The sequence below is a fragment of the Colossoma macropomum genome, unplaced genomic scaffold (assembly GCF_904425465.1).
Source record: "Colossoma macropomum unplaced genomic scaffold, Colossoma_macropomum, whole genome shotgun sequence".
NCBI lineage: Eukaryota > Metazoa > Chordata > Actinopteri > Characiformes > Serrasalmidae > Colossoma > Colossoma macropomum.
This window is the reverse complement of record NW_023494806.1, coordinates 31,196,109-31,218,538: the sequence shown is the minus strand read 5'-3', so window position 1 is coordinate 31,218,538 and position 22,430 is coordinate 31,196,109. Positions and strand designations below refer to the sequence as shown.

General features: G+C 36.7%; 1 protein-coding gene and 1 pseudogene across 1 annotated transcript; both read right to left on the bottom strand.

The window, feature by feature from the left end:
- Nucleotides 1-1,327: 1,327 nt before the first annotated feature.
- On the bottom strand, nt 1,328-2,058 carry LOC118827085 (annotated as a pseudogene).
- Nucleotides 2,059-12,350: 10,292 nt separating this feature from the next.
- On the bottom strand, nt 12,351-19,387 carry LOC118827570 (chemokine-like receptor 1). The gene is made up of 2 exons (XM_036598981.1): nt 19,306-19,387; nt 12,351-14,584 (listed from the first exon to the last, which is right to left on the bottom strand). Exon 2 carries the CDS (start codon nt 14,572-14,574, stop codon nt 13,570-13,572), a length of 1,005 nt encoding a protein of 334 aa, XP_036454874.1. The 5' UTR covers nt 14,575-14,584; nt 19,306-19,387; the 3' UTR covers nt 12,351-13,569.
- Between the last annotated feature and the right edge of the window lie 3,043 nt (nt 19,388-22,430).

Here is a 22,430-nt window from a genome sequence, read left to right as displayed (position 1 = left end):
GTTTGGTGCTTGGACCCCTAATAAATAAATGTGTGAGGGAAACAAACTGAGTGCATTCCATGAAGAGAATAATGCACTCAGTATAGAGTATCAGACATTACGCATATCTACATTGAATTAAGCATTTTCCAGAGCACAGCATCTTATGTGTATGTTATTATGTCCTTATTAAGCCTAATAAAGCTAACAGTGGGTGACTTGTGAAGCAAATTAAATGAATACTCTGTTAAGCACTGACTAGTGAATTAAGCATTTTCGAGAGCACCATTATTTGTGTGCTGTACATCATAATGTGTTGCACGACCCTCTCCCCTGGGTTTTTATGGAATGCACTTATTGATGAACTCCCTAATTAGTTTAGTGTTTCATTTTTATAATGAAACAATACCTGTTACAATACCTCAATTGTAAATGAACTAATTACCTTTATTCTAATAAACTGGAAATAAACCTTTAATGCACTTTAAACTTTAAATATGAGTTTTTTACATTTCTATTCTCCTGTCTTGTAAGTTTAATAAATACAGAAAAATAGAACTGGTAGACCACCAAAACTGTCCCCATCAGATTAGCAGCTCTTAAACCTTTCATATTTGAGAGAGAGGAGAAAATCAAGCTGCTTCAGATCTGAAAAATCCACAGGTGTTGCTGTCCATCCTTCCACTGTGAAAAGACAACTCAATGCTATGAGTCTGAAAGGATGTGTAGCTGTCAAGAAGCTCTTACTGCACGAGAACACTGAAAATGAACACTTGAGATGTGAAGTGAGGTCTAAATTTGTAATCAGAATTACTTGTGATTACTTGTGGGATTAACTGTGAGAAGCAGACACACATTCATAATTATACAGACAAAAGCACATTCGATTTGGACTCTTCCACAAGCGTCTAGTGAAGCCATCTGATGAAAGAAGAGATAATCATGTGTGTGTTCCTGAACTAGAAATTAATCATTTTCATAAACACAGAAATTTACGTATCAAGTCTTTCATTAGCACTTTCTATACTGATTCATCCTGAAAGCCTTTATCTGTTCCCAGATCCTGTTTAGAAGGTAACACAGGAAGATGACTCTGTTAATGTCTGTTCTTGACCACGGCAGTTCTACTATCTTTTCTGATTTCTGATCTTTCTGACTTCCACTTCCTTGTGCTTTTGGGAAAGGAATGTGTCTCAGAGTGACCCCTTGAGGCATTGAAATGTCTGTGCACACCCACTTCTTTGTGCTGAAATAGAAAATGTTGCCCTAAAAGTTTGTTTATGATGTACACCAATTGGCCTTGTGGTGTTCAGTGTCATGCCTTCACCATAGTTATTTTCTTGATCACCGTAACCTTGGAACATCCACTGCGTATTCATTCTTCGTCCCACCAACAGATAGATCACTGGGTTGATGACAGAATGAGCTGCAGCCAACACGGTCGCTGTTGGTAATCCATATTTAAAAGATTCATGTTTTTTTTCTGTAATCTGAAGAAGCCCCGGAACAAGCAGGGGTGTCCACGATCACCCCGAACGTCCAGGAACTCAGAACCAGGACCAGGGATGTGCCACGACTGTTGCATTTAGCACGAAGCCTTTCAAAGCAACTTCCGATGGTGCTGCTGACGCTCCACAGGCTAAGCAGAGCAGCTGTGGAGAACATGCTGGCGTAGATAATGTAGGATGAGATCTTGCAAAGAGCCTCTCCCATAGTGCCAGTTGAAGTGATACCAGGCATAGAGGAACTGCAGCACCAGGAACGCAGAGAAAACCAGGTGGGTCACGGCCAGGGCCAGGACCCACACACTTGCTGCGGACTTCTGAACCTTGTGGTAGAAGCGGAGATGATGACGAAAGAGTTGGGAGTCATGCCGAGGGTGCAAACGATGAGGTACATGACAATGTAGTGTATTCTGATGCGGTTTAGGAACACAGCCTGGAGCTCTCATTCGGATACATGAACATTTTCATAAGTGTAGTCTGTCATATTGGAGTCCATCTTGGGAAGTCTGAAAAAGGTAATGCAAACATGTACGAAGGACAAATTAATGTCTTGTAGCTCTTGCAGTTCAGTCATAGTCCCAGAGGCAGATTTACTAAATAATTTAATTTCATTTATTTATTTTTACCACAAGATTTTACAACAACGTCACACAAATTCTAAATGTGCTCAGCACCAAACTCTCACCAAATGAATGTATTTTGAAACAAAGTCAAAATAATTATTTAATACTTCATTTTTGATGTGTTATGTTGAAATATCTTACTTTGTATCCTGCCAAAAATAATCATACACTTTATCAAAACATAATAACTTCTAACGTTTTTTTAGTTAGTACTCATTATTTTGACCTAAAGAGTTACAGTTTGAGCCAAAATTAGAATAGTAATATTTTGTCTGCGTCCCAAACCGAACTACACACTTCTATATTTTCACCCACTACACTAATAACACACAGACAGAGCCGGTTTATTTACTATTGAAAAACACCAGTAAACCTATACATATCTTGAGAGTTTTATTATGTAATTTTGATAATATTAAAAAAGCTATTTTGCCTTATAATACCATACATACATCCATCCACTATAAAAGTATATACATTTTAAGCCAAAACCTTATGTTAAAACTATCCTAAAACAATGCTTTATGCATCAGGCAATGTATTTATAACTGTTTCATGCTTCATGAAGCAGCTTGTAACCAGATGTCTGGTTTCTCTCACCACTACTGTAAACAATTCTGAATGGCAAGTCTTTCTAGAATGGAGCATTTTATATCAACCAATATTGTTTACAGCATAACTACTTAAATGTACAGAAATTTAAACAACTGGAACCAATTGGAATTCCTCTTAAACTGGCAGTGTTTATTATGAACAGTTGCATAAAGATGTGAAGCAAGGACCTGATGGGTGTTGGGTGAGGATCATTATGGTTGGTCATAAAGTTTTGGCTCTTCTGTGTTTGTGTGAAATGTGAAAAAAGTGTGTGTAAGGTACAGTACATGCCACAAGTATAGACTATTTTGCAATATCCAATCTAACCTTAAGCTGAAGCTGTTAATCAATTAGTTAATGGTTCTACACTTATGTAAGCTTTCAAAAAAGGTGCATCTTAGTTTCCTATGCTTGTAAGTACATTATCAATTGCATCACCATGCTCATACAATCAGGTCTTTAAATATCTAGACTTTCTTATTGACATTTTAGCTGTCTATGACAGCATATTGGAGTTGAAGTTGAAATATGACTGTGAGCTCAAAGTGCAGACTTTCAGCATTAATCTGAAGGCATTTCCATCCAAATTGGGTGAATGGTGTAGGAAACTAAAACAACATCAGTCAAATATACTTTAAGTATGCATTATGTTTATTAATGTATTTAATTGTACACTCAATTCTGTTTTTATAAAAGCACACTTAAGGACAAGCTTATTCTTTTGGAATTACAAACCCCTTTTCCAAAAAGTTAGGACATTTTGTAAAATGCAATAAAATAAAGTATCTGTGATTTGTTAATTCTACTGAATCTTTATTTAACTGACCAAAGTTCAAATAAAGGATTTACAATTGTAACGGTGGAGACGTGGAGCCGGGATGCAAATGCGAGTTGCTTTTATTCAAATTAGAGTTCGAGTCCAGAATCTGAGTAGAAGAAGATTGAAAAACGGATGAGTCCATGACAAAAACAATAAACAAACTACAAGAAGAAAGCAAACAAGAGACAAGGAAACTTCCACAAGTACATCCACAGTGCAAGACAAAGACTGAACAAACACAGGGGTGTAAATACACTGAGGGAAAATAAGAAACACCTGGGACTAATGAGGGGCGGAGCACAGACAGGTGGAGCAGATAACACGGGGGCAGGACCAGGGAGGAGACACAGAACAACAACAACAAAAGCACATGGTATAAGAAAACAAAAAGGCACATGGCTACAACAGAGGGGAAGAAACAGACAAACAGAGGATATTAATCATTGCAGTTTAGTTCCAGTGAAGGGTAATGTTAATGCTACAGCATACAAAAATATTTAAGATAATTATATGCTTCAAACTTTGTGGCTGCAGTTCGGACAAGGCCTTTTCCTGTTCCAGCATAACTGTGCCCCTGTGCACAAAGCAAGCTCCATAATGATATGGTTTGATGAGTTTGGTGTGGAGGCACAGTAGCCATAACTGTGGCCTGACCTAAACCCAACTGAACTTCTTTACGATGAAGTGGAACATTTTAACTTCCCAGAAGAGTGGAGGTTATTATAGCTGCAAAGTAGACAACTCTATATTAATGCCAGTGTTTTTGGAATGGGATGTCCAGCTAGGTCATATAGGTGTGATAGTCAGGTGTCCACATACTTTTGGCCACATAGTGCCCCTGTGCACAAAGCAATGTCCTTAAAGACATATATTAACAATCGCATTACCTGTTATTTATAAACATTTGTAATGTTCATAGCTATTAATGATCAGTCTATGGTTTATTAAAATTAAGTTATTATAAAGTGTTTATATCAGTATACCACTGGTGTAAATGCTGTTCAGTGCATAGGCTTCAAATTCTGAACTTTGTTTTTGTGACACTAAAACAAAAAGCACATGGTAAAACTTTCCATAACGTAGACATAACCATACCATAAATATGTCATGGCTGATGTTATGAGTTATGAGTTGTCATGACAAATTATACTTATAATATAATGGTGTCATTTAACATATTTCCCCAATATGTTAAATACAGCAAATAAATGTTTCATTAGAATATGCAGAAATGTATTCCATGAAGAGAATGAACAACATGTCATTTGACCAGCGAGACCCAAATTTTAGCTGTTTTACTGTTTCCTTACTGGATATAATGTATCATAACAGCTCATGCCAGCTTAAACCAGCATTTGAGCATTGATTGTGAGCCAGACCTTTTCATCCAAAATTAGTGTCTGACCCCTTACTGGGATATAGCCCACCGGCAGGCCCAGGCCCAAGTTTTACTAGACACTTCTACACCCTAAGAACAGCTCAATTAGTTTGCATTGGTTGAGCTTTTCTTGTGTGTAGTTACTGCATAATAAACTGAATAATAAAACATAGTCTGTCTGGCATTTTAAGGGTTAAGTTCTGTTGCCCTACATGCAACAAACAAAGCCCAAAGATCTTCTTACCTCAGACAAATGAAGCAAATCTGCGATAAAAATACCCTGCGGCGTATCCTTCTAGGAGCTGACCACAGCTCTGCAGTGGCTAACAATCCCAAAAATAACTCCACCTCCCCACACAATGGGTCTACGGAAGTCACACTGGAAATTCCATCACTTTCACTTGGCCAGAGTCCAGAGGACCCCACTAAAACCATTCAGCATTTTCTTTCCAGCTCTGTTTGCACAGGTTCATTGCCCTTCCTTAGAAGCAACGAATCCAATACAGGAAATTTTATTTTTAATGTTACTTTTCAATGTTAACTTATAGTTGAAAGACAGATCCTGAAGGCAATCAGGATATTTCACTGTAAATGAGTTAAAAGCTGTTTATGTTTAATTTTAAGTAGAAAGATTTGTACAGATGCGACACTTCACTGCTTCATATAAGCCCTCATGTAATTAAGGAATGACTGAATGTCTATTAAATGAACTTGAGTGCTTTTAAGTTGGGCTTTAGTAGATGTAATTTGTTGACATAATATATAAGTATACTAATGGATGTACTAATTAATACGACTGCATTTTTACAATACAGTAATTATAATAAAGTCATTTATTCTCTAAATATTATTATTTTATTCTAGAAATACAACTTTATTCTCAAGATGTATTATTATTATTATTATTATTATTATTATTATTATTTATTTAGTTATTTATTTATTTTTATTTTTTTATTTTTTAACAGTGACCCTAAAACCCAAAACCCTAAAAATGAGTTATGCTGCAACTAAAATGCACTTCAATGAGATTTCAATATCATTAAGTACACTTAAATACATTCAACATATAAAACATGCATTCAGGACGACTTTTATGCAGCAAAGTACAAACTTAAATATATTATTAGAAATAACGGTAACATTTTCTATGAATGTCATGTTTGTAAGCATCTATAAACTCATTTATAACATGTTATAATGCATTTTTATGGCATTATAAACATGGCTATAAATATTTATAAAAATGAATTACACTGAATTACACTTTATAGCCATGTTTATTATACATTATGAATTGTTAATATAATGCATTATAAATAGTGTTAATAACATGTTATACTGTCAGTGCCAAAGAAGTCAGTCCCGGCTTGGAGAGTTTAAAGTAAAGACAAATACACGGTTTATTTATGCCCTGAGATTTCCAGTATTTTATTTTTCACTGCTGGTGCTGTTTGGGCTGCATCTTCTGGGCTTCAATCCTGAATATTCAGATGCTCCAAACAGGCTGTCCAGCCTAGAATTACTGCTACAATGTGCTTTCCTTAACCAGAGCTCTCACTTAATGTTACATTACGTCACAGCAAACCAAGCCCCTCCCCTGAACCCCCTCTGACATCACACTGAGCGTGAGGTCACTGTGGAGTGAAGGGCTGGAGAGGGAGAGGTGAGATAGTAGAGTGCTGTCATTGTAATTTGTTCCCTCACTGGTTCTTACATCAAGCGCTAGAACCCTTCACTCTGCAACACTATACAGTACAGTAATGCTTATAGTGCCAGGCTAACGGTGGTGTACATTGACTTTCCCATATTGGGTAAAATACTAATTGCAGCTCTAGTTTAAACTTTGACATTTGAAGCCTGTAATGTGCTTTATTAGGTATGTTTTAGTGTTTCAGTAAATCCTTCAATAAATACTTCAACTTGAAGCCTCACTCTTAACACTGGAGGAGGCTTTAGTACAGTACGCTACACTTTACTTAGAGCGGACAAATACCACTTATGAGCTCTTATAATGTGTTATGGACAGTACTTATGATGTATTATATTAACAATTCATAATGCATAATAAGCATGGCTATAACGTGTAATGCATTTTTATAAATATTTATAGCCATGTTTATAATGCCTTATGAATGCATTATAACATGTTATGAATGTGTTTATAGATGCTTACAAAGGTGACATTCATAGAAAGTGCTATCTAAAGGGTAATCCAGTGTAATTCATTTTTTTAAATGTTTATAATCATGTTTATAATGCCATATAAAGGCATTATAACATGTTATAAATGTGTTTATAGATGCTTACAAACGTGACATTCATAGAAAGTGTTACCAACTTTTATATGCAAACCCTAATTCCAAAAAAAGTCAGGACAGTAGATAAAATGCAAAGTAATTTAGAAATCCATGTTAACCTGTATTTGAATGAAAACATATGTAATGATTTACCTTATAATTTTTTTTGTATAAATATATGTTTATTCTGAAATTGGCAAACCCATACAATCTCACTGACTATAATGGTGAAAATTATAAATCAGGTTATTAAGTTATTACTAGTTTTGGTCAACCTAAATTTATATGTTTCTAAAAAGTTTTTTTTTTTTACTATTTTTGCCAAAATTTTAATACACACTTGTTCAACTCTTGTAAACAAACAAAAACGTTTTTAGTTTTAGAGAAAGCATGAAAGATTTTTGCTAAAAAGATAAATAAAACTATTATTATTACTCATTGCCAGAGGGCTGAAACAAAAAAATGTTCCAGCTCACAAGATGGGACAAAGATGATAAACAATGCACTTCCGATCAGGAACAAAACAATTAAAAGGACAAAACATTGGCAGCTCAAATACATAGCACTGTGAGGGAAACAAGGCAAACACAAAACCAGGAAATGTGTTAAGGGGACAGAGGAGAATACATCTGTAAATAGTTTTCAAACTATTAATAAACATCAGTCAATGCTGTTTTATGTAAAATCAGTTACTTAAAGGCAACATAATTCATTTGTTTAATGGCCACATATTTTCAGTTTGTAAGTCAAACAGTCGTGCAGGTTCAACTGTTTTTGAGTATAGGCTGCACATTTTAAAATGTTTTGTAAATAAACACAGTGGATATATTGGTTAAAAAATCCGAAATCAAATAGACTCATTACATAGTTGTCAATGACTGATATTGATCATCATAACTTTATGTGTTGTTTGTAATGTAAAAAATTCTCCCTTGTCTGGTCTCCATTTGACTTAAAGTTCAGATAATATCAGAAAGAAAATAGAAACAGAAGGAAACATTTAATAATAATAATAATAATAATAATAACAATGAAGAAGAAGAAGAAAAAAAATATCAGAAATTGCAATAAAGGTCTTTAGCATATTTGGTGCTTGGACCCCTAATAAGTAAATGTGTGAGGGAAACAAACTGAATGCATTTAACTTGAAAAGCCTTTATTAAACCTTAACAAGCCAGTAGCTGGTAGTTAAGTAGCTACTTATTACTACTTTATAAAGGAATATCCAAGTTCAATCAAGAATTTTCCAGAGAAGATCTGTTTGTATATGATTAAACATAATACTTTGCACAGCATTTTATGTGTATGTTGATGTGCCCTTATGAAGCCTAATAAAGCTAATAGTGGGTAACATATAAAGCAAATTAAGTAAGTACTTTATTAAGCACTGACTTGTTAATTAAGCATTTTTATTTGTTTATTATACATGATAACATTGTATGCAACACTTTCCTTTGGGTTTCTATAGAATAAGCTTATTAATGAGCTACCTAATTAGTTACTTTTTTTCTAGTTTAGTGTTTTATTTAGATTCTTATCAGTACCTCAATAGCAAATCAACTATTATCTCTAAATAAAAACTGCCTCCTCTACTCTAAAGTGAAAAACATCCACTGGTAGGCTGCCATTGTCGCACTGTGATGATGCCATATGATTGCATTTAGTAACAGACTGTGACTCTTAGAGCCAATCCTTGAGTTTGGGCTATAAATGTCAAAACACAGTTGAAACACGAGGAAAAAACCCACCTCAGTGATAATGCTAACTTCTGGATTCTAGTAGTTTGTCAGTACTAACAACAATTCACATGAGTATTTTAAACAGCTGGACAGCTGTGTCAGTAAAGCAGCTTTCTTTTGAGAGTCTGAAGTGTGTTTATATTTTGTCACACACTGAATTTTCAGGCCTGCAGGCCTTATGAGGCAATACTATGTTTGAATGCTCACTTGCTGTTAGGGCATGGTGTAATTTTTAGTTCATTAATAAGAGCATTCCATATTCCAAGGGAAAGGGTTTCATACATTCTTTATGATCTCCTAACATACAAATAAAAGTGGAATGTGTTTAATTTACTAGTCACTAAATTATAAAATATTAATTTGCTTCACAAGTTACCCACTGTTAGCTTTATTAGGTTTAATGAGGGCAGAATAACATACACATAATATTCTGTGCAAAGTATTATGTTTAATTATATACAAACAAATGTTCTCTGGAAAGTGCTTGATTCAGTTTAGATTTTTACATTGCTTTATAAAGTAGTAATAAGCAACTACTTAACTATCAGCTACTGGCTTGTTAAGGTTGAATAAGGGCATTTCTAGGGCATTATAATGTTCCCCTATACTGAACCCACTATTCTTTTAATGAAATGCATTCAGTTTGTTTCCCAAACACATTAAGTTATTAGGGGTCCAAGCACCAAGTGTGCTGTGGAACTCAATTGGAATTGTTAGTATTTTTCTTTGCCTTCTTTATTATTATTATTCTTCTTTATTATTATTATTATTATTAATAATAATAATAATAATAATAATACATATTTCTTTCAGTTTCTATTTTCTTTCTGATTTTATCTGACCATTAATCAAATGGAAACGAGACAAGGGAGAAGTTTTGCATTGCAAACAACGCATGAAATTATGATGATCAATACCAGGCATTGACACTTATGTAACGAGTGTATTTGATTTCAGATTTTTTTAACCAATGTACCCGCTGTGATTATTTAAAAACATTTACAAATATGCTGCCTACACTCATAAACAGTTGAACCTGCAAGATTGTTTGACTTACAAACTGAAAATATGTGGACATTAAATAAATGAATTATCTTGCTTCTTCTTAAGCATTTGCATTTTGCACTTTATTATTCTTTCCCCTTTTTACTCCATGTCTTCTTTAAATTCTTTTGTGCCAAAGGGTTCATTCAACAGTCTATAATTTTTTGAGGAAAATGTTTTTTTTATCCTAAGTTTAAAGGGGTTAAATGCTAGCACTATTATTGGTATTAATATATTATATAAGTAGTTGCATTGGTTATCATATTTAATTGACACTCTTTGAGGTTAAATGTGGCACTGTTATCCCAAAGATTGCTAAATTCTGTTTAGCCTTATCTGCAAAAGTGATGAAAGCTAAAAAGTCTGAAATGCGTGTTACTGCAAAGTAGTGTACTTAAATTCATGTGACTATCTCGCATCTACAGGGAATGGATGAGTATTATCGCCCTGTAAAATTCCTTCATCACCACCATACTAAGATTCAGTTGAATGACTGTTCTTAGCGTATTTATGAGTAATTTACTGTCCATATTCTTAAGAAAAAACTAATAAAAAGAAGTCGAAAATTGTACATGAAACATGCCTCAGTGTCAAAGCACTCAATGACCAAAGGAATAAAGTGAGGTCATTTTTATTTTGACTGTCCAGAAATTAGGCATTTTACAGAAAATAATATACTTTTTTTTAAATAAAAAAGAGGACTTCTATTTTGAAATACATATCTCAGTAAAATGACACAGCAGTTCATAGTAAAATAATGCAAAGCAAGTATACTTTATAAACATTGATTCAAACATTCATGGCCATGTTATGAAGTGTTTTTGTAAGATGAATAAAGTGTTACATAATTTTGTGTTACACTCATAATCCTGGTGCTTTTCCACATCTTTCCTAAACATCAGTTTACTTTTCTCCTTTAATCACTGCTTAGTACACTATCCCTCATTATCAACCTTTAAGGTTTTAGCAGGGAGCTAGCTTCCATGTGAATGTACCTTGACTGACTTGAGCTGATTTGTCCTTGTTAGCAATTATCTGTGTCATCAAAGGTAAGATAAAAATGCTAAATAACCCCCAAACATTTCCATGCCCACTGTGGCAGTATGCTCTAGCTAGGCTGCTAGACAGTTTGGGTTTTTAAGTTTGCTACTTTTTTTTCTTTATGCACATTTCAGCTGCCTGATTTTTATGTAGTCTTCATTGGGGTTCATGTTTTGCTTGTCAAGAATGGATGCATGCTTCATAAGGTAAATGTTGCATTTTGTTGGGTTCATGTTAACCCGGGTTCTCATTAGTGTGTGCGTGATCTTGCTACTGTTTCATCTTGACTGGAAAAAAAACGTTCTTATAATGGTGATTTGCCAAAACTGTGGTTAATATGCTGCCATTGTGGTGCTTCATAGGCCTTCTTTAACTTTCTGTGATAACAAAATCAAGGACCAGCCAAAAAGGTAGCCAGGTAGGGGCCCACCAAACATTTGTGTTTGGTGCCCATAAGTGCCCATAACTTGATGACCCAGGCCTATGTGTTATGATTTCTCTTCAGCTCTTGAAGTTCTAACCAACAGGAAAGGTAGCTTGGCAATATCTGCCCAGATACCATAGAGAAAAACAATTCCTGATTGGTGATTTTTCCACTGGGAAAAACCATTTAATTTGGGTTACAACTTTTCCAGTTTGTTAAAGTTTTTTAAACCTTGGAAAATATATGCACACTTGCACATCTATTCTTTTTTAAGATGGCTCTTTAGGGAACCAAACATTGTTCTTCTATGGTTCCAAGAGAACTTTGTGGTATTTTTTTTTCCAAGAGTGGAGACTAACTTGGATCTGGGTACAATTAGTACCTTTCCTGCTAGGCCAGTGGTGCTCAATCCTGGTCCTGGAGAAAAATAAGTTCCTTATGTGATGCAGTCAAAGAACCATTTTAGGTTCTCTAAAAAACCTTGAAGCAGAGAACTTTTTTTATTAATGAGATGTGTGTAAGGAACTTTTTTTAAAGTTTAAAAAAAAACACATGATGTTAAGGTTCTGGGAAAAACCATTCAATTTGGGTTACAACTTTTCCAGTTTGTTAAAGTTTTTTAAACCTTGGAAAATATATGCACACTTGCACATCTATTCTTTTTTAAGATGGCTCTTTAGGGAACCAAACATTGTTCTTCTATGGTTCCAAGAGAACTTTGTAGTATTTTTTTTTCCAACCCCAATCTAGCCCACCTGTGCTAACCTACAGGCAGTTATAAGCACATTTATAACTATTTAAAAATACATGTTTCATAGAAAGGGTTATTCCTCATGACAAATGTGGTAAGTGTGATCAGTAACAAATTAATCATGTTCAAAGTAAAACAATCAAATCACCACATAACACTCAAATATATTTTATTTACATCATATGTATAGTATGTTTTAGATGAATATTTACATAAAACCTTCCAAAAGTGCCCCCCCCCCTTTTTCCACCATGTGGAGGCTGTACTTTAGCCTGACTATCTTTAATTATTTAGCCAAAACCTAAATGTGTTTGTGTCGCCCCTACTTCCTTCAGGTATTCACCAAAACTTCAAGTGGGCTCGGAATGTCACATTTTTGAAGAATCCCATGTAAGCATAAGCCTAACCAACTGAATTCTTGAAACTGTCAGTCCAACAGGCCCCAAACAGTCATATTCAATATACAAAACGAGGTGTACTATGATGTGCTGGAGGCATTTAATATAATATATGATGACCAGGGTTAGTTTGAATTTAAATCTGTAATTTTTCTGAAGATTTTAGTGCAAAATAACTTTTGCACAGGCCACTTGTTATGTTTCTAATGTTTTGTCTTTCTTATATGTAAGTATTTGCACACGATGTATATATACAGTAAGATATTTAAATGGAGGATAAATTTCAAGAAAATAAGTGCAAAGTTCAAAAAGTTATTACAAAATACAGAGAAAATGGAAGACCATCAAAACTGTCATCATTAGATAAACAGCACTTAAAGCTTTCATCTTTCTAAGAGAGAATAAAATCAAGCTCCACTCTTGCTTCGGGTCTGAAAGACTCCACAGGTGTTTCTGTCCATCCTTCCACTGTGTGAAGACAAGTCAGTGCTGTGGGTCTGAAAGGATGAGTACCCATCAAGAAACCATTACTAAGAAAAAAAAAATACACTAGAACAGCAAACATGAACATTTGAGATATGGAGTAAGGTTTAAATGTGTAATTGTAATTACTTGTGATTACATATGTGATTAACTGTGAGAAGCAGGAAAAAGCTCATTCATTTTGGACTCTTCCACATGTGGCCTCTTCTATCTAGTGAATCCATCTGATGAAAGATGAGATTATGTGTGAATTCTCCTGAACTAGAAGTGAATGAGTCATTCGGAAAGTCTTTTTTTGTTTTAAATTCTGGTCACAAGCCACCACAGGAAGATGATTCTGTTCATGAATTCTGTTCAGACCCAATATCCTGGATTATGGACTCGCTTCTGAAAATGGGATGTGTCTCCTAGTGACCTCTTCAGGTGCTGGACTGTCCGTGTATGACCATTTCTTTGTGATGAAACAGAAAATGTTTCCCTAAAGGTTTGTTTATGACATACCCGGATCCAGCCTTGTGGTGTTCAGTGCCATGCCTTGACCAGAGTTATATTCTTGGTCAGTGTAACCTGGGGCCATCCACTGCATATTCATTTTGCATCCCAGGAAAAGATAGATCACTGGGTTGATGAAAGAATGAGCTGCAGCCAGCACAGTCGCGGTTGGTAATCCATATTTGAAAAATTCATATTTTTTTCCAGTAATCTGAAGAAGCCCCAGAAAAAGCAGGGGCATCCAGCAGATGAAGTAAGCCACCTTTATTGCACAGGTGACCCTTTTCAGGCTCCCATCCAGATCACGACTCTGCCGTCGTGCCAGACAGGCACTCATGGTCATCATGAACGCTGGAAGCAAAATCCCTAGCAGGAACCTGCTGAGAACAACAATGGTGAAGTTTTTCATGCCATAGTCTGTTGTCTTCTGTTTGTCCATATCATAGTCATCGATGCACTCCTCTCCAAGTTCAGTATAGCGAAGCTCTCGGGAGAGCAGAGACGGGCTGCTAAGGACAGCCCCGAATGTCCAGGAACTCAGAACCAGGACCAGGGACGTGCCATGTCGGCTGCATTTACCACAAAGCCCCATACAGCAGCTGCCGATGCTGCTGCTGACACTCCACAGGCTGAGCAGAGCAGCTGTGGAGAACATGCTGGCGTAGATAATGTAGGATGAGATCTTGCACAGAGCCATTCCATAGTGCCAGTTGAAGTGGTGCCAAGCATAGAGGAACTGCAGCACCAGGAATGCAGAGAAGACCAGGTGGGTCACGGCCAGGGCAAGGATCCACACGCTGGGTGTGGACTTCTGAACCTTATGGTACATGTAGCAGCCTGTGATAATCACGTAACAGTTGAGAGTCACGCCGAGGGTGCAAACGATGACGTACACAATGACGTATTGCATCCTGATGTGGTTTAGGAACACAGTCTGTACTTTAGGGCTTTCACTCGGACCCGCTAATTCATCATAAGTGTAGTCTGTCATATTGGAGTCCATCTTGGGAAGTCTGAAAAAGGTAATGCAAACATGTAAGTGGGACAAATTAGTGTCTTTTAGCTGTTCCAGAACACTGTCATTAGTCTCGGGGCAGATTTACTACCTTACCAAACGTTCAAATCATATAATTCTCAACATAGTGGGAAGCTGTCAGTGAAAGTAAACAGGAACTTTACAATATCACACAAATGCTAATTGCACTTGGCACCAAAAAAAAATGTTTTTGTCTCAATTTTGTATTTATTATGTTGAAATAATATATTATTTTCCATACTGTCAAAATAATCACACACTATTTCAAAAAGTAATAATTTCTTCTTTAGTTGTTAGTCATTATTCTAAATCAATACCTCAAGAAAATAAGTCATTATATCAACATAATGAGTTACAGTTTGACCTACTGGACTGTGCCCAATAGTACACTAATTAATGCGCTTCAAATTTTGGTGCACTATTTTGGTGCACTTCCTGCCGGAGACCAGTGGACTTCCATACAAACAGCATGTCAGAAAAATATGGTTAAAATGCACAAGTTATACACTACATGACCAAAAGTATGTGGACACCTGACCGTCACACCTGTATGAGCTTTTTGAACATCTCTGGGAGTGTGTCTCTGGGAATCTGTGCCCATTCAGTCAAAAGAGCATTTGTGAGGTCTGACAGAGATGTTGGACGAGAAGGCCTGGCTCACCAATTCATCATAAAGGTGTTCAGTGGGGTTGAGGTCCAGGCTCTGTGCAGGCCACTGGAGTTCCTCCACACCAAACTCATCAAACCATGTCTTTATTGACCTCGGTTTTTGCACAAGGGCCTTCCCCAAACTGTTGCCATAAAGTTGGAAGCATGCAATTGTCATTGTAGACAATTTTAGAGTTCCAATGGTAATATTAATGCTACAGCACACAAAGACATTTTAGTCTTTGTAGCATTAGTTGCAATGAACAGTAATGTTAAGGGACCCAAACACTCAAAAGCAGCTGTTGATCATTATCCCTCCTCCACCAAACTTTACTGTTGGGACTATGCATTTTAGTTGGTAGCACTCTCCTGGCATCTACCAAACACAGTGAAGCATGATTCATTATTTCAGGTAATGGTGATTTTTACATGCTATGTGCTTTAGTAGATAGCACATATTATAGACATAACTAACTCTGAGTTGCATCAATATTACAGTGTAAAGTGCATAGTGAAAATGTCATTACAGTAATAGTTGTGATATATTGCACAGTGTGTATTAATCAGAGAGGAGATACAGGGATATGGTTCAGCACAGTTCAGATAGCAGAGATCAGTACCATCTCTGTGGTAAGGAGACTCATTGTAGAGCCTTATAGCAGTGGGTAAGAATGATCTCACACAGCACTCTTTAATACAGCGCAGCTGTAACAGCCAGCCACTGAATGTTCTTCTCTGTTTATCTAGTGTAGCATGCAGAGAGTGTGAGGGGTTGTCCTCTGTTCTGCCACAACCTCCAAAGAGTCCAGCTTGACTCCTACAACAGAGCCAGCCTTCCTAATAAGTTTGTTCACTTTGTCCAGAGCACTTTTGTTAATGCTGCTGCTCCAGCACACAACAGCATAGAATAGAGCACTCTCTACAACAGACTGGTAGAATGTCCATAGGAGCTTAGTGCACACACCAAAAGACCTCAGCCTCCTCAGGAAGTAGAGACGGCTTTGGCCTCTCTTGTACACCATGAGAGTGTTACAGTTCCAGTCCAGCTTGTTGTCAAAGTGCACACCCAGATATTTGTAGGTCCCGACCACCTCCACATCAACTCCATCAATAGTGACTGGTGACAACACAGGTTTGGACTTCCTAAAGTCCAGCACCATCTCCTTAGTCTTACTGATGTTTAGCTGCAGCTGGTTCAGCTTACACCAGTCAACAAAGTCTTTCACTATTTTGCCAATGGAAGCATTTTTAGAACGACATGTTTTATGCGACATCCTTTTCAAAACCATCATACAACAATGCCTCAGACAACAGGTAGCTTATTAATAACCGTATCTTTATGTGAGGGAGCTTTTAGAGACATTCAACTCTTCAGAGGTCTGGTTCCTACCATTACTGTGAACACTTCAGAGTTGGTACGTTTCTCTGAAATGGAACATTTGACACTAAACCACTCTGAATTACTTTGATTATGTCTTGAGCATTTATTCATGCAGAACATATGGAATATCATTGGAATTAAAACTCTTCAGACGTCTGGCTCTTATCACCACCACTGTGAACAGTTCTGACTAAAAAGGATTTCTCTAGAATGACACTTCAAACCACTCTGGATAACTTTGTTTATATGTCTTAGGCATTTATTAATGCAGAACATTTGAGATATCGGTGGAAATCCTCTTTAAACTCTTTGAACAGGACACCTCAAATTACTCTGAATAACTTAGGCTACATCTTAATGACAGAGTTATGCAGAAGTTATCACAGGGTACATGGAAAGAGGAAACAAAAGCAAATTCTAACATCTGCTGAACACATTTTGGACACAATCTCAGTTCTCAGGTAAACATGCAATCTGCAAAATGCCTAAAACGTTCCTTGGTGAGACTTGGCACAAGTCACGGACATTTTTAGTGGTGTTTACGGGAAGAATGTGTTACATCACACAGTACTGTAAACTGGTCAGAGTTTCCATGCTAACCCCCGTTCACTGTTGAAAGTGTGTGCAATTAGTAAGCGAGTATCGGAACTGGACCTCGGAGCAATGGCAGAAGGTTGCCTGATCTGATGAGTCTTGTTTTCTTTTACACCACTTGGATGGCCAGGTACATGTGCAGCGTTTACCTGGGGAAGTGATGGCACCAGGGATGCACTGTATGAAGAAGAAAAGCCAGTGGAGGGAGTCTCTTGGAAATTTCTGCTGGGAAGCCCTGGGTCCAGACATTTATCTGGACGTCAGTTTGACACATGCCACATACCTAAGTGTCTTTGTGGACAAGGTATATTCATTGCAATGGTTGTCCCTGCCTATTTCAGCAGAGTTTAAGGTGTTGCCCTGGCCTCCAAATTCCCCAGATTTCATTCTAATCAAGCATATGTGAGAATTTCAGCTCTAATTTGAGGGTATTTGCATTTAAATCAGGTGAATTCATCATGTTGCTCTGGTTTCGTTTTGGCAAAGTCACATGACAGGCACATTTGTTTTAGAAATGTGAACATTTTCAGATTTGCTTCAGCTCACTGCAAATTGGCCTTTAGCAAAAGAATACATATTTTACACACATATTTTATTCGTTAACAGGATTTCAATTTGAAAAAAATTGGGACAGTAAATAAACTGCAAGTGAAAAAACAACAGCAATGATTTGCAAGTCCTTTTAGACCTGCAACATAACAAAGAGAAGATATTTAATGTTACAACTACTACATTTTATTGTTGTTTTATATATTAAATTTTATACATTTGTTCCAAAAAGGTTGGTACAGAAGCATATTTGCCACTGTGTTATGTCACCTTTCCTTTTAACAATATTTAGTAATTGTTTTGGGGAATTGACAACAATTATTGCAGATGATTGCAAAGTAATTATCCTATTGTTCTTGATTTAACACTTAAGCTTCTCATAGGCTGTCCTCAGTTGCACTTCATAATGCACCACATATTTTTTAATGAGTGACAGGTCTGGACTGTAGGCATGTCCTCTTGTAACATGTGCAGAATGTGGTTTGGCATTGTCTTGCTGAAAAACATATAGTCCGTATTTCAGTACATGTTGCTCCAAAATGTGTATGAAGCACTCAACCATTAAGAGTGCACCAATAAAGGTGCTTTCACAGATGTGAAGCTTACCTTTGACACTAACCCACCGCCATACCATGACAGACTTTTGTAATAATCAGGATTGTCATTTACAACTTTAGCCCAGAGATTATTATCTCCATAAACAATTGAAAAGCTTGACCACAATACACATTTCCACATTGCGTCAGTCACCTCAGATGAACTTTAGCCCAGAGATATCTACAGTGTTAGTGTGACATAAAGCCCTGGGTAACACTTTACTCGAAACCCCGCTACACAACATTGACGTAATCTTCCAATAAACATGCCATCCCATGTGAAAAAAGAAGCACACTTAAGTACATCAATTGTACACTTGGAGTATATGTAAGAATAATAAAAGTAATTTTTTATTTCAGGTATTTTATGGAAATTTAACCTCAAACATGTTTTTTTCTGTATTTTTCAGTATATTTCTAAAGTAAAACTTTCACTCTCTGAGTAATGCATTAGTAATGTCCACAAATTACATCCTTAAATCTACTTTAGTGCAGCTTAAACTCTATAAAGCAAACAATGCATTTAAAATATACTTAGTCAAAGTACAATTTAAACACATTTTCCTGTATGTCTTTCCAAATTAATACATTCAGGATGTGTTAGAACATGTTTAAAGTGTAAACAACGTCTCATATTAAATACACTTAAATACATATTAAATACACTCAAATGCCATTTTCTTTGTCAATGGTACATAAAATGTGCCATGTTTCATAGGCTGCCCAGACATTTGCACAAATGTATGTCATGACTGTTCCCAGTACTGGTAATATGACACTGTTTTCTGACTAGACATATTCTGGCATGATGTTTAAACGCTATTATGATGTAAAGACAATGTAGCAATGTTCAAGTAAAGTGTCTCCAAGCTCAGTTAGGATGCTTTTTTGACCTTACATGCAACAAACCAAGCACAAAGATCTTCTTACCTCAGGCAAATGAACCAAGTCTGAGAGAAGCAGCCTGTGGTGTTTCGTTTCAGAAGCTTGAAGTACAAGTCTGCAGTGCTTGTATAATTTGCAGGGGCTTTACTCCCAACAATAACTCCTCCCAGCTCATACCCCCTCCCCCCCTCCCAACCTTGGGATAGGGGAGCATTTAGACTGAAGATTCCACTCCCTTTCACTTGGTCTGTTGGGCTGAGTCCAGAGTACCTCAGTTGAACCAGTAAGTCTTTTGTCACAGCTGCATTTGCACTGACACATTGCCATTCCTTGGAAGCAACCCAGTCCAATTCAAATGACTATACTTTTAATGTCACTTTTCATTGTTGAAAGACATGTACTGTATGCAATAGGGATGTTTCAATACAAACAAAATAAAAGCAATTTTTTTTTTACTTTCGGTTTCAGTATGAAACGTTTTATAATAAGAAACACATGTGAAGGTCCACTTTCCCACACCAGCCCTTGAGCTCTAACAGACCCAGCTAGTCCTAAAAAAATGGGTATTTACAATTGATTGGCAGGAAGATTCCTCAACTGGGATGCCATTTGAGTCCTACAAACCCAATTACAAACCCAATTCCATTAAGGCTGCGATAGTACACAGCAAACATCTGTAGATGTATTGGTGTTAATTTTCCAGTGAAAATTATGTTGTGTTGATGGGTGTTGATTTGGGTGTCATTTGAGTACCTGCTGGGCCAAAATGACTGTGGGGGTGGTGAAGTTGAGTGCATACACTCCTGACTGAGTAGATTACACAACCGGTTTTAACCGGTCTTGAACTCACAGTGAAGGCTGAGGAAAGTTTCTGGAATATATGATTGAAAAAAAAATCTAAGAACCAAATACATTGACTTTTACAGGTCATTAATTGTTATATTAAATTATCGGTCAGCGTCAAGTGGGGGGCGGGGGTTGTGCCACGATTGATGTATCATTGAAGCTGGTGAATACTAGCTAATATTAATTTAGGTTTGCATGCTAGCTAGCTAACTAGCAGTTAACAGTACATTGGTCAATTAATAAGGGGCATGTTTTTCTCCCATAGAACATTAAATGTACAGCTGAACTTTTTATGGTGTGTTTCAATGTACTTTGTAACATTACTAGCTTGTTAATTTAACACTAAAGTTACTTAACACATCACTTTTTCACCTAATGGTGGATTATTTAACTAAGGTTTTAGGCAAATGTTGGCGCTAGGTTAAGAGAACATAGCTAACTGCTAGCTATCGAACATCATCAAATTATTTTAACTGCCTCCACAAAGCTGCTGGATGGAGAAGAAAAAGCCAGGGGATGTAAAGTCAGTGGGTTAATATAGGTAATAGCCACATTTTTTTCAGATAAGTGCAGTTTGTTCGACTGAAATTAAGATTTTGTGACCCGGATATTTAGCTGTTTATTGACATTTTAATCTTTAGAGAGTCTGACAAACAGTGGTCACTGATGACCCTTTTTACCCAGTGGCATACTGGCACCAAAAATAGCTTGGAGCTCATAGTGGTGAGGTCAAACATATCCAGTGTTGGAGGGCAGATCTAGCATTGGGTTAACATTAGTATTGAAATAGCCTTTTTAGTGTAATTTGGCTGAAATTGAAACTCCTTGCACCTGTAAAAGTTAAACTAGGTTTCCCCACTGTGTGCAGTTTTTGTAAGATGTTATCATGTTGCTGGAGATAAAATACTAGAGTACCAAGAAGTACATCAGATTGCAATCAGGTTTCAACTGTTTGGAATTCATCACTAAAGGTGAGTAGCTATCTTGTGTAGCACAAGTTTTCACTTGGCATAGTTATTTCAAGCTTTTTTGTGCTGTGCATGGTGTATTGGAACATTAGATTGTAATAATGTATTAATATTATTATTGTACTAGTGGTGATTTCTGTCTTTTGACTGTTGACAGTAGTATTACCAGTGTTAGTCACTACAGGGCAGTGTGCTTCTTGCTGCATGCCTATTTGGTTTATTTTGACATCCAAAATACACAGAAAAACTATTTCAAAATGAATATTTGTATGTTACTTCATGAGACAGTTTTCAAATTCCTTCATCTGAATTCTTTTGCTTCTTGGTTGTTTGGCTTAAAATGAATGTGTTTCTATACTTGAGAACTTTTGAAATAGTTTTTGCCATTGCAGCAAGAAACAGTAGCAGTTAAACCAACGACTAGTGGCACTTCTAGTGTTCAACTCGCATGTAAAAGTTACTCTTTTGTCTTGTATACTGTAATGACCAAACTGTTATATCACAATACTGCTTCTAACAAGTGAAAGGAATGTACAATTTTAGATTAGTTTAGAGTTAAATTGGTTCATCAGTCATTCATTATGTGCAGTTTTAAACCTGCTTCAGGTACATTATGGACAAAGGTATTGGGACACCTACACATTACGCCTACATGAGCATTTATGACATCCCATTCTAAATCCATAGGCATTAATATGGAGTTGGTCCCCCTTTGCAGCTATAACAGCTTCCACTCTTCTGGGAAGCTTTCTACAAGATTCTGTAGTGTGTCTGTGGGAATGTTTGCCCATTCACCCAGAAAAGCATTTGTAAGGTCAGACACTGATGTTGGATGAGAGGGCCTGGCTCACAATCTCCATTCTAGTTCATCCCAAAGGTGTTTGATAAGGTTGAGGTGCAGGCCACTCAAGCTCTTCCGCACCAAACTCACCCAACAATGTCTTTATGGACCTTGCTTTGTGAACTGGGGCTCAGTCATGCTGGAACAGAAAAGGGCCTCCCCCCAAACTGTTCAAACATAGTTATAGTATACAAGCATACAATTCCCCAAAATGTCTTGTTAAGCTGAAGCTTTAAGATTTCTTTCACTGGAACTAAGGGAACTAAACCAACCCCCTGAAAAACACCCTCATAGCATTATCCCTCCTCCACCAAACTTTACAGCTGGCACAATGAAGTCAAGCAGGTAATGTTCTCCTGGCAATTGCCAAACCCAGACTCGCCCATGAGACCATTAGATAGAGAAGTATGATTTGTCACTCCACAGAATATGTTTCCGCTGCTCCGGAGTCCAGTGGTGGCGTGCTTTACACCACTCCATCCGATGCTTGGCATTAGTGATGTAAGACTTGCATG